The 14,491-nt window shown below is 37.4% G+C and overlaps 1 protein-coding gene across 2 annotated transcripts in view; it reads right to left on the bottom strand.

Annotated features, from left to right (window-relative positions):
• Window positions 1-11,588, bottom strand: part of dlg5b.1 (discs, large homolog 5b, tandem duplicate 1) — a 42,415-nt gene extending 30,827 nt beyond the window's left edge. For both annotated transcript variants that reach the window (XM_084135041.1, XM_084135042.1), the window contains exons 1-2: window positions 10,916-11,588; window positions 2,298-2,366 (exon numbers count right to left, since the gene is read on the bottom strand). In XM_084135041.1, coding sequence (XP_083991167.1) covers window positions 2,298-2,366; window positions 10,916-11,210 — 364 coding nt within the window. In that variant the 5' untranslated portion in view covers window positions 11,211-11,588. The remainder of the gene's footprint in view (window positions 1-2,297; window positions 2,367-10,915) is intronic.
• Window positions 11,589-14,491: the final 2,903 nt, after the last annotated feature.

Raw genomic sequence — 14,491 nt, 5'->3', positions numbered from 1 at the left:
TCGAGATGCATATGTCAATCATTTTTCAGACGAACACATTTTCAGTTATTTTAGAAAATGTCTTAGATCTTTCAGTGGTTATAATGTCAAGTTATGGGGTCCCAAAAATGTATTAAGTCCCAAAAATGTGCATGCATCCTTCACAAAAGTAATCCATCCGGCTCCAGGGGGATAAACGAAGGCCTTCTGAGGGTAATCCGTGTGGTTTTGTCGTAAAAATATACATATTTAAAACTTTATAAATGAAAATAACTGGCTTCCGGCAACGGTCGACGCGTAATCACGTTTGATTTAGCTATACTTCGTTCTACGTCACGACGCTTCCTACGCTACATCCTACGTCATACGCCGGCATCCATCTCCCGTGAACGCGCGTCGACCCTCAGAAGGCCTTTGTTTATCCCCCTGGAGCCGGATGGATTACTTTTGTGAAGGATGCATGCACATTTTTGGGACTTAATACATTTTTGGGACCCCATAACTTGACATTATAACCACTGAAAGATCTAAGACATTTTCTAAAATAACTGAAAATGTGTTCGTCTGAAAAATGATTGACATATGCATCTCGAACGGCTTGAGGGTGAGTAAATCATGGGTTTAATATCATTTTTGGCCGAACTATCCCTTTAAGAACTCAGTTGATATTTAACTGGTTTTGTCCGTCCTTCTGTTAGACTGTCTCACACATGAATTATGTTGAATATCTGTCAGCTGTTAAATTTAACTACACAATTAGATAATACCAGTTTAGCTCAACCAATCACCAAGCAATGCTTCATTGTGTTCAGTCTGTGTGTAAAAAGAGCATTAGCAATTAAAGAAAACACACTTCAGCAAAACATGATCAGATCAAAGTGTCCGAATCATTTTTGGTCCCTAATTTTTATGAATTTTACTGGTAGTCTCTGTATGAAGAATTTTTGGGTATAATATGTCACAGTTTACTGTATTTTGCTCTCCTCACTTACATAAATGAACTATAGTGTCCTGCACACACTAGTACAACAATATCAAAAATGATATCTGGTGTCTGAATAATGTTTGGTCGTTCCAGATCTGAAGGTGGCAGGCCAGTTCATGAACTTCTGCTTTCAGTTTGAGAGTCAGCTCTGCTGTTCATACAGATGTTATGAATAAACAATGATTTTATCTGGGCCACTGACGACCCGTCCCATATCCCTCACTGCAGAGACAACAGAGCCGCCTGTCTCGTCTCAGACGTCTAATGGACAGAAGCGTCTCCAGCTGGAGTCTGAGTTTGCTCTGTGTGTTTCCCAGCGAGTCCCAGAAGGATGTCGGGAATAAGTGTAGAATTGAAAAACAAAAGTTAGCGTTCAAAAGTCTGGTGTCATTAACATAATGTTTTTGAAATAGTCTCTTCTGCTGCACCAACGCTGCATTTATTGATTTCAAAAAATACAATAAAAATTGTGAAATATTATTACAATATAAAATAGCTGTTTTCTGTGTGAATATATAGTAAAGTGTAATTTATTCCTGCAGCATCATTACTCCAGTCACATGATCCTTCAGAAATCATTCTAATATGATGATTTGATGCTCAAGAAACGTTTATGATTATTATCAATGTTGAAAACAGTTGTGCTGCTTCATATTTTTGAGGAAACTGATGCATTTTATTTTTCAGGAATCTTTGATGAACAGAGAGTTAAAAAGAACAGCATTTATTTGAAATAAATGTTTTTGTAACATTATAAATCTTTTCACTGTTACTTTTAATCAATTTAATCCATCCCTGCTTAAATTTTTTATTTTTTTTTTAATCTCACTGACCCCAGACTTTTGAACTTTAGTGTAAACATATAAATCAGATTTAGAAAATGATATAAAAGTCCTTTGTTATTTTAAACAAAATAATTATTTTCAAGTCATGACAGAATCCAAAGCTATTAAAACATAAAAAACAGGGTAAAAAAAAAAAAGTATACAAGAATAAATAAATAAATTGTCTAATTTTGTCTAGTTCCAACACTGACTGCAAACTGACTTCAGTAAAAATTATTTCTAGTGTACACAAAATAATTAAACCTGTAAAGAACAAATGAAAATAAAAAAGATGAAAATATTGTTCAAAATTATAATTATAATTATAATTGAGCTTTACAGGACAAATTAAGCCTTTTTAAGGAGCATTCAGATTTTTTACATTATTTTTAGGAAATCATTTCATGCACTTTTCCCTCCTAAAAACAATTACCCAAGATGCAATATGATTCATCTGTAAGACAAAATGCTCAAAATAGCCATGACTAACAAATCCACACAGGACTCACCAACGCTGCTAAGAGAACTGCTGCTCTCCGAGTCCGACGGCATCGCAGACAGAACGCTGCACGTGGATCCTGGAACACACACACACATCAACACTTACTCTATCATGAGTCAATGAGTGGATGAAGCGAGAATGAGAGCATCTGAACAGTCCGGCTGCATCTCAGTCTGCTTGCTAAAGCCCATGTGTGTGTTAATCAGTGTATAGTGAACATCAATAATGTCAAGTTTCTGTGCGCTGGAACTCCTCGGCAGGAACTTACTACTTTGAGACACACCAGTGAGAAGAATAGATGCATGGACATCTCTACCTCTACTGAAATAAACAGTGCAGTTACTCACACACACTCACACACACACACACACGCACTCACTCACGCACTCGCTCACTCACACACTCACACACTCACACACTCACACACTCACACACTCACACACTCACACACTCACACACTCACACACTCACACACTCACTCACTCACACACTCACTCACTCACACACTCACTCACTCACTCACTCACTCACACACTCACTCACTCACTCACTCACTCACTCACTCACTCACTCACTCACTCTCACTACCACACACACTCACACACACTCACAATCGCCTCTAGCTGTATTTGAGTAACTCGAGCTTGTAATTGGGCTTGAATGGAGTCTCAGTTTCTCTCTCAGGACAAGTGTGTGTTTATTTGCTCGTCTTTCTTTCGTTCCACTGACACACTCTCACACTCACACTAACATATACTTCTGCTTGAACACACTCAAGAGTTACACATGATACACCACCACTGGTCTACTTAAAGGAACAGTGCGCCTAATATGACAATTCAGTCATTAGTTTTCATATTTATCAGTGCTCGAAGTGGGGCGGTACTCACCGCAGTACCGGCACTTCTGCATTTTACTCCAAAGCGTACCTGCACTTTTTCTTGCGTACCGCTACTACTCGCATGTAGCCGGTACTCTACCACTGACAGAAAAAGCGTCAGTGTCACGCCCATTTCACATATACTCCGTTTGCCGTGCGTATGCGGTGCGTTTTGTTTTTTCGCACCCATATTAACAGGTTAGAGGTCTATCTTCGCTGTGCTGCACGCGCTGAATTAAAGTGACAGCGCATGGTTCGTGGTCAAAATTAACACAGAATATGACATGAAAATATAATAATCTCACTATAAATGCATTTAATTAAATAAAATGTAGTAATCTCACCATAAATGTATTTTTGGACTTGCAGACTTGGAGTAGTTTCGTTTTCAAACACAGGCACGCACACACACGACTTGTTTAAACACATTTATGTTGTTAATAAATAACAATAAATTGTTGTTGTACCAGTTTGTTGTTGTAACACTTTATTTTACAGTGTCCTTGTTACACATGTACTTACCACAGTAATAACAGTAAATTATGCATAATTACATGCAACTAACCGTAAACCAAACCCTAATCCTAACTCTAACCCTATAGTAAGTACATGTAGTTAATTAATATTACTCAGTGCTTAAATGTATAATTACACTGCAACAATGACACCTTAAAATAAAGTGTAACATTACAAATAAACACACAGATATCGGCTGACACCGATATGGTGGCTGATATATCGTGCATCCCTACTAATTTTGTATTTTACTATTAAAACAAATGGAAACTCACTCATTCGCAACAGTCCAGTTCCGGAAGAAAAAACTCAATTCATTTTCTCCATTAGGAAACTGATGTTTTACGATAACTTATAAACCTTTATAGAACGCTGTACTGTGAGCTACGAGGTTGTTAATTGATGGTATTTGCTTCTGCGGAAGCTGTTAGCTTACATTATTTCAACTTATTTATTAAAATGTCATGTTTAACAGTGGAATTCATGGTGAAAATCGGCATTACCCATGATGCTGTAGAAAAATACAACAATCAGAGTCGAAACAAGTAAGATGCGCCAATATATATATATATACTAGCCAACTATGATGATAGGGGTCCAAATAGGGGTCTTTAAAAATCTTTCAAATATCTTTTTTTGTGTCCGGCAAAGGAAAGAACATCATAAATGTTGCACAGCTGTAAAAGTTTTGTCTGTCTTGTGTTTATCCAGACACGTCCTGATCCGGTCTGATGCGCCGTCCACCTGCTACCAGCTCTAATCAACTCTCGTTCACACACACACACACACAGGGGAAATACAACGGAATATTAAAATACTAATAATCATTCAGGACAACAGTATTATATATTACACACTATGACTGCATTGTGGCACTGCAGTTGTTTTGTAAGGGATGGTGATGGAAAGAGAAACATGCACTGAATGTACCATAGTAAAACACACCCATGCTGAGAAATAATTAATACATGAGAGTTAATTAACACCTGAAGTTAATGACAATCGTCACGTATGCGAGGTGTGACAAGGCTCAGCGTTACTATAGCGACGGACCCAGACAGAGGCTGATAGGAACTGGGTCAACAGACGGGAAACAAGCAGACTGAGAAGTGATGCTGAACGTGCGCAAAAGATTGACGACTCAAACGTGTTTCTGAACTCACGACGAGCCGGTCTGAGTCGGGCCTGACCAGGAGGAGTCGGTACCAAGACCAGTAAAAATCTCATGGTTCTCAGTAGCAAAGCTCTACCCTATTTTGAAGTAAAAAAATATTAAATAAATTAAATTAGTTAATCAATGTCGTTTTAGTTAACTAAAACTAAAATGAAAATAAAATGACTTAAATACAGCTGAAATAAAATATTAGATGAAAAACTGAAATAAGTTTATGCTGAAGTGCTAAAATTACTAACTGAAATATAACCATCAATTAAAGTAAAAAACTAACACTAATAAAAGTGTGAGTGTGTGAGAGAGTGTGTGTGTGTGAGTGTGAGTGTGTGTGAGTGTGAGAGTGTGTGTGTGTGTGTGTGAGTGTGAGAGTGTGAGAGAGTGTGTGTGAGTGTGAGTGTGTGTGTGTGTGAGTGTGAGTGTGAGTGTGTGTGTGTGTGTGAGAGTGTGAGAGAGTGTGTTTGAGTGTGTGTGAGAGAGAGTGTGTGTGTGTGTGAGTGTGTGTGTGAGTGTGAGAGAGTGTGTGTGAGTGTGAGAGAGAGAGAGTGTGTGTGAGAGTGTGTGTGTGAGAGAGAGAGTGTGTGTGTGCGAGTGTGTGTGAGTGTGAGTGTGTGTGTGCGAGTGTGTGTGAGTGTGAGTGAGTGAGTGAGTGAGTGAGTGAGTGAGTGAGTGAGTGAGTGAGTGAGTGAGTGAGTGAGTGAGTGAGTGTGAGTGTGTGTGTGTGTGTGTGTGTGTGAGAGAGAGAGAAAGTGAGTGTGTGTGAGAGAGAGTGTGAGAGTGTGTGTAAGAGAGTGTGTGTGAGAGAGTGAGAGTGCCCTCTTTGGCATTTAAACAGAGCGCATGAAGCTTGGCAAAGTACAGACCCTAAACTGGACTTCTCTTTAATTCTCTCACACACACACACACACACACACACACACACACACAGCTGTGAGCCGGACAACGGAAACTTGGACCTGACAGAGAAAGGCGCTCAATCTGTTGAGCCCTCTCTATGTGTGCCAGACTGCATGCTGGGTAGAATCTCAGTGTCCTTCATTACTCACAGCCCTGAGAAACTGACTCCTCCACCAACTGGACAGAGTCATGACAGCTCATCACACACACACACACACACACACACACACACACACACACACACACACACTTCATTACAGGTCATCTTCATCCGCCGAGACTAATGCGCTCTATATGACTGAAGCACCCGTCCCATCAATCACTACAAATCACATAACTGCATAATCACAAACCATGGTTAACAACTGACAAGGTTTCATTTGTTAACATCAATTACCTAACAATGAACAATAGTTTAATAGCATTTAATGTTAATCTCGACATTAACGAATTAAATATTGTCTGTTAAAGGCACACTATGTAACTTCTCACCACTAGAGGTCGTTTATTCAGAACAAAAGCGTGATTTCACTGAATCCTGGGAGTTGTCGTTCAACTCTATCATATTCATGGATGACCGGTATTAAAGATTTATTAACATTACGAAAGGCCGCTGGAGCGATTGCTAATGAGAGACGAGCTCGAGAACAGAGCTTTCATTATCGCGCAGCTTCATGTGTGTGTGTGTGGAAACGCAGCGCTGTTTTATCATATTATTGAGTGTGTTGAAAGTTATGCAAGTAATCAACGAGATTTAAACAAAAAGACTGTGTTGAGCTGTATAACAAATATTAGTTTTCTACGATGAATGCATCCACAGTTGCTCACCTGTCTAATGAAACACATCATATACTGTGTGAAATCGAGGGTAACGAGGGTGTGATGTCATTGATAGGCGTGTCCTGGTTAAAACCGCTTATTTCTCTGGATTTAAACATTCTTAGAAACATTTGGGATAATGCAAGTACACAAATAACAAAATATATAACAAGTGTTTTTTGGATTTTTTTTTATTTATTATTTTACATAGAGTGCCTTTAATATAAGCCAATGCACTGTGTGTGAACTAACGTGAACATTTTTATTAACTAACAAAAATGCTGTAAAATGTATTGTTCATTATTAGTTCATATGATCAAGTGTTAGGACTCTATTAACTACGCAGACTAAATGTAATCGATTACATATTATGCAACACTTCCGGGTTACAGGTGGTCTAGTTTTACCCAAGAATTTTATTATTAAACATGTTTTTAATAACCTCTCACTCACTTAACCTCAGAGCTCATGGCAGCTCTGCTTTAAAAGCTCTATATGTTATCGCTAAAAATCAATGGCCGTCTGTGCTTGTTGTCACGTTCTATAGGGGTTTATATAAGAGAGCGGTCAGCTGGCCTACTGTGGACACAATCACTCAGGACGAGAGGAGTCACAATATATCACAATACAAAAATGCAACAAAATGTATCGTGGATAGTGACAATATTATGTATTGTGTTTAGTTCAATCAAAATAAAAATGACGTTTACAGAGTTTTAGTGTCAGTACTACATTATACTACTATATATAATGTTGAATATAATGTATAATAATGCAATGGGGGAATATTTGTGGGTCCTGATAATACCAAATGTCTTTTGTTACCAGTAAAAAGTGGCCTACATTATTTTAAATATATCTAGTGAAAGCACATTCGTCTAAAATAATTCTGTTTTCAGCTTCAGAATCATGAATATTGTTATTCTGGTGTCTCTACTGTCCTGTGCTTTGGGTTTCCAGCACCAAGTCCAAGACTATTCATTTACACACGACACAATTTAGCATTTTAATCAACAGTACATTTTATTATGTCTTGGAGTATCGCAATAATATCGTCTCGTGAGTTCAGTATCGTGATATGAGGGTTGTTACACCCCAACTCAGGACACTATTTATTTAATTGAAGCAGGATTAAAAACAGCCCAGAGTCATGTGACACACAAGTGATCAGAGACTCTGTGATTAATCAAGCTAAACAAACCCAACAGAACCCTGCTGTGCTTTATATCGACCACCATCATAGATCTCTAACTGGTCTAATTGATCGGCGATGCTCTATTTAACAGACAGACTTGTAATGACAAATGTTTTTGAAACAAAAAAAGCTTGTTGAATTGCACTACTTGGAAAAAAATATGCATTGCATTAATAACCCTGCTTGCATTTTAATGCATTGTGTTTTCAGGGCTTGCATTTTTATGGGCTGAAATTCAACATGGTTGTAATATTTAAGCTGTGAATATTTCAATTCAAAACACGTTTTCATTCTTAAAAATTCAATAATCCATATTCACCTTTCAGATTTCACTTCCAAAATGTTCATTGTTTAAAAGTACAACCTATAACATTCGACAGGCAATTTTCGTTCCATTTTATTGCGCTTTCCAAATTACTTGCATTTTAATGCATTGTGAAATGTTTTGAACTGAAATATTCACAGTTTAAATATACAACCATGTTGAATTTCATCCCATAAAAATGCAAGCCCTGAAAACACAATGCATTAAAATGCAAGCAGGGTTATTAATGCAATGCATATTTTTTTCCAAGTAGTGCAATTCAACAAGCTTTTTTTGTTTCAAAAACATTTGTCATTATTTTACTTCCACAGACTCGAAACGTCTGGACCGGCTGCCCTGGTCCAATATCTCTCACATGTGTTCCTATGTCATCCAATCATATTCCTGTAACACGGGTTTAATGGCTTTCTAGGTAATGTTATTTGATCCAGCTTTAAGCTGCATTATTTTATAGACGGCAGCTATTTCTGGCTTATGGCAAAATCCCTGCACGTCTGATGAGTTTTTTTGGCCGCAGGAATCTGAGAAACATCTGTAACACATTTACTGTACGATGTTTCGCACGGCAGATTTACACAACAGCTTTGTAACGCTTTCCTCACCGGCGACGGGTTCGTGTTTTCTATAAGGACATCTCAGCATCTGTAACCAATACTTCTCATACGGTCAACAAAAACTAGATATTATATACAAAATATACACACAATACCACCAGATATTACAAATGTGGCTCCATCCCCTGTTTGACATTACATGTCATCATGACATCAATAAATGACAGTAATGTGACAAGCTAAAACTATTTAACATAAATCATGCATAATTATTATGCATGCAGCTTTTATGATATATACAGTACTGGTCAAAAGTTTGGAAACATTACTATTTTTAATGTTTTTGAAAAGAAGTCTCTTATGCTCATCAAGCCTGTATTTATTTGATCAAAATATTAATTGCAATATTATTACAATTTAAACGTACAGTATGGCATTTTTCGCCACTAGGGGTCGCTAACCTATTTACAATAACAAAGGCGTAGTTTGATGACGCAACATTTGCTAAGAATTATGGATCTTGTCGTCAACGTCAAGCCGACCGATCTAATAATGTTTATGGATGACTGAATACATCGATGTTTTTATCATGACTGTGATATGAAGCAGTTCGGGATTGCTAAGAGACAGCTATCAGCTCCACACGCGACGCGAGTCCCACGGATATAAAAGGAATATGGACATTTCATTCTACCGAACTACACGCAGAATTACTACTCACAGGTCAGTTTATTAGACAAATTAAACTTGTGAGGTAACGCAGCGCTGTTTCACTTGGTCTAACATTACACTAGCACACTAAACTGCATTTAAATGTGTTGAAATGTATGTGTTAGTTTGTCTGTATGAGACTAGCAGTAAACTAGATCAACATTAGAATAACATACAGATCATATTCTGACATTTTATCAGTGTTGAACTATATAACATTGATTAGTTTTATGTAAATGTGCTCACCTGTTTAATAAAGTACATGTAGGAGCGGTCGAAGTCTCGGACGTGGAGCTCTCGTTTATATACTGTCTATGGGAGCTCTCGGCATCTCGAAAACACCGCGCTGATATTGATTCTCGTTTTAGTTCTCATTTTTTATCCAAAGTCTGCTTGCCATGGTCCATAATGTTTGAACGAAACAACAACAGCGTGCAGATAGACATTGCGAACTACAAAGTTGTCCGCGTCAGTCGCTTTGGTTACTATCAGACGGCTCTGGTTCATAGCTCTGGTTGCTATGGCAGCACGAGCGGTAACCAAGGACAGCGCGGATATGACGCCATTGGCGGCGACAAAACGGAAATAAAGAAACGGGACGTTTCTCGAATTAAATTACAAATTTCTCCTGGTTTGAAAGATGTTGGAAACAGTCGGGATAATGTAAGTACACAACTAAAAAAATTATATAACACAGATATAGTGATTTTTGCTATTTTTAAAGCAAAAAAGTTACATATTGTCCCTTTAAAATCAGCTGTTCTCTATGTGAATATATAGTAAAGTGCAAGTTATTCCTGTGATCAAAGCTGATTTTCAGCATCATTACTCCAGTCTTCAGTGTCACATGATCCTTCAGAAATCAGTATAATATGATGATTTATTATCAATGTTGGAAACAGTAGCACCGCTTAGTATTTCTTATAACCTGTGATACTTTTTTCAGGATTAGAATATAGAAATAGAAATCTTTTGAAACAATATACACTACCGTTCAAAAGTTTGGAGACAACAGTGATAGCAAAGATTGATATTGTTGGAAATATTTCTATTTTAAATATATGTTGTTCTTTTTAAACTATATATTCAGATAGAAAACAGCTATTTTAAATTGTAATAAATGCAGCCTTGATGAGCATAAAAATTAAATAGTAACTTTTGACCGGTATTGTATACATATAGAGACCATTTTGAATATTTGTACTCAAAAATTGAAGTGTGAACTGCAAAACATTAAGGTACCTAAAATGTAAATACAAAGTTTCAGAATCAGATGCAGACATACTGATGTTAAAAACGTTTTTAATTATTCAAATTAAAATTGTGGCATATATATTATTATATTCATATATGAATGTAAATGTCCCTAGTGTTGAAAATAGTTCATATCAATATTGTTGGTTTTTGTATTGTTGGTCCTGTTAGTAACCAGGTTAAATAACACTTCTCTGGCTATAATGCTGGAATGACAACAAACTAAACTGAGGTGTTTTGAGCAGTAGCCCTGACTGGAGAGAAGTGTTGTGAAAGTTGTCCCAGTGGATGTGTGTGAGTTACCCGTGTTGTTGTGGTTGTTCGCAGGCAGCAGAGCGCTGAGCAGCACCGGGTGGGTTTTCTCCAGAGCCCAGCAGAACTCCTGGAAATGATCCCTCTCCTTCTTCTCCACCAGAGTCTTGAGGAGCAGATGGACCTTCTCGGCGGAGCTGGAGCAGTTTCTGTCGAGCTCCGCTCGCTCGGCCGGGCTCAGACTCCCTGACTGGGCCAGCAGCTCCAGAACCCGGTCCACATCTGTGACGGACTCCGACAACTTTTCCTGGCACTGCTCTAACAACTCTTTGTGCTTGGGATCCATCACACCCGGTCCGCCCGCTACAGAACGACACAAAGCGCTGAAAACAACGACGCTCCTGTTTTTTGAGAGTTTTTTGTGTGAGATTGAAAGAAGCAAGAAGCCATATTTGCGACTTTAGGAGAGACTCCAACGGTTTTTTTCTTCTTCTTCTTCTTCTTCTTCGGCTCCGGAGAGTCTCACATCTTTGCCAGTTCTCGGTTTCAAATCGATTGACGGTGGTGTGACGGCGCGCGTAACTTTAACTCGCTTTCGATCATTTTAAATTTGTTATAAAGTTTGACAGTTTATCACAAATTCTCGCCGTAACTCCAATGATCAGAGGTGCGGCGGAGCTCCGCCATGACTCCACAACTCCGCAGCTGCTATCATCTGCCAATCAAAGCCTCGCAGAGGGAGGGGCACGGGGAATGGGGCGGGGCTCCCGCCTGCCAATCAAACCGGTTCAACGAGAGGGGAACGAGAAAGGGGCGTGGCTGCTACATGCCACTCAAAGCGGTTAAATGGGAGGGGAACCAGATAGGGGCGGGGCTTCTGATAAAACACCTAGGCGTTCACTGGCGAGATTATTTCATTATTAACAGATGAGTACAAAGTAACAAAACACTTTCATGTTGTTGGTTTTTTCTTTTATGCTTTTCCTGTAATCGTCAACTCTTAGATAATGACGTCATCTCTATAAAACTGTCTGAATATACACATGTATCCGAATGAGTTCATATTAAATGCCTGATTATTATTAATTTAAATTTCACTCAGGAATGACCTGTGACATGCTATAATTAATCTAAAACTATTTTAAAGTTATTTTAAAACTTTTTTTTTTACATTTGTACTTTTAAAAATGCAGGCCACAAAACTGATTAACTCAAAAACTGTATTTAAAAATGGTGGGAAAGTGTATAAAAAAATATAGTCACATGCATAAGGTGTATGTTAATGTTAACCTAGAATCCTGGTGTTAAAAATCCACAAATCCATATGTTTATTAGAATAAAACAACCACTGCTCACAAAACAGAGATTGTTTCCGGTTGCCAAGGTTATTTGGCATTTTATCTGGTTGTGGTTTAAACAGTAAAGTCCACAAAGCACAGAATATGATATTTAGGACATGATGCTAGATCTAATGTTTGATTTTCCATTGTTAACTGTTGTGTTGTGTAATGTGTAACCTGAACACACACTCACTGTCCACATAAAACACAATAAAATAAGGATTGCAGCTCATAATAAACCATTAAAGCAAAAGGAAGTATTTTAATAAACAGATTTTAACTTATAAGAAACATATTCACTTAATATAACTTCAATTAACAGGATGTTCATGAATTGATAGTTAGCAAACGTCTTTTTGAACTTCATTTTCATATTTTTTACTTTTTATATCTTTTGAAATATATTTCAAAAATAATATCTTTGGTATTTAGATATTATCAAACTGATCCACGTACTTTGATCAAATAGAGTGACACAAATCAACAAACAACACAAAACATCACAGAATCCATCAAATTCTTACTGATGATGTTTGTGCTGCTGCTGATTTCCCTCCAAAATGATGTCACTTCCTGTCAGGTGATGTCATTAAGGAACTGTGATTTTACAAACAAAAAAAAATGGGATTGAATCACTGATCTGTATAATGACAATGTCATTCTATATAGATCAGTGGATTGAATACAATTTTGAGGACATTGGAAATGTATGCCAATTAAAAAAAAAAAAAAAAAATGTTTCAATTAAGGATTTGATTGATTCCATAAATTATTAGTTTTTCATTGTGTAGTGCAGCATACATTAACAAGACAAAAATGAACATGCACTCAAACCCAAGGAAAGAACTGATTTCAAACCTTTAATGTTTCTATGAAGGGACATGAGAATGTAGTTTAGCTCATGGCAGGATTGATCCAGGTGTAATTTGAGCTCATGCCTGAGATAAAACAACCTGACATATGTGCGATGAGGACCTGAAAGGAGCAGTGCTCATGTGACTGTGTTTAGTGATTACATAACCTCACAATCTCACCGGGTGTTTAATTTGAAAACTCAACGGAGTCTCGACTCCCAGCCTGACTCATGTGAGAGGAGTTTTATTAGCTTTAGCACTGCTGGAACCAACCAATCACAACAAAAATGGCGAGTCCGGGGCAAGTTGTCACATTTACACTCCAGTGAATACTTCTCAGTGTAGGTTTAAAATATGAATTTCAATTTCTGTACAGATGCAAACCTTAAAGTCTTGAGTCTTAAACTGCTGTTTATTGATATATTAATAAACACATCTAAAGTACAACAAAAACATATCTACGCATTATAAGCTATTTAAATGCTTTTCAGCAAAATAATTATAAAACAGCACAAAAATGTGTATAAAAACATGTTGCCAATTGATACATACTTACAAAAAGCACTAGAATAGTTTCTGAATATTTTTAAAATGTTACATTTATATCAAACCATTGTTTTGGCCAATGGAAATTGCAATAAATCAATTGACCGACGCTTAAAAGATGTGACAACTTGCCCAAAACAGACTTAATTCTCTTGATCTGGGAACTTTTCTGTCCTCTTTTAAAACTGTAGTTTGTACTGTATTGCATCATTCACAGTGGATTCATCTAAATCCCTGCCGCCACTGTAAGCGGAGGCAGAATCTGCCTGATTTGAGAGGATTTGTTGATTATATTTATATTATATTAAGCTAAAGCTTTGAGGAGCTCAATGTGTGCATTGAATGTTTAAATCTGAAACTCAGATTACAGAATCTGCTTCACATATAATCTCCATACAAACCCAGATAACAGCGATCGAAAAAGACTGAATACATGTCTGATCCCAGATGGCATTCAGGAATTGTGTCAGGCAAATGGATTCAAATGATTATAGCCAAAACACACAGATGATGTCACTGTACACTAATGGAGCAACACACACAATGGAAGGCCTGAGGTCATGAACTCTTGGCCTGTTTGTCCAATCAAATCACTTGTTTCACCCACTGGTAACACCAACCAGGGTTTATATGCTGATAATGGATGGAGAAGATGCCCTGAAAAATGAATGAATGATGATGTTATCCTTCTTTGTTTATGCTTTGCATGGATGAAAGTGCTTTGAAATGCAAATTCAAACTATTTTTATGTCACTTGCAAGCGCACACTGCTACAGTTTGCACTTTTAAATAAGCAAGCACTCATAATAAAACATGATAGCTTTACAATCAGGTTACATTAGTTAGGCTAACTAAATTAGCTAAAGGTAACGTTTTTTGAGTCAATC

The sequence above is a fragment of the Abramis brama genome (genome assembly GCF_963993115.1).
Source record: "Abramis brama genome assembly, chromosome: 14".
In the NCBI taxonomy this organism is placed as follows: domain Eukaryota; kingdom Metazoa; phylum Chordata; class Actinopteri; order Cypriniformes; family Leuciscidae; genus Abramis; species Abramis brama.
Note: the sequence above shows the minus strand (reverse complement) of the source record. Positions and strands in the feature narration are given on the sequence as shown.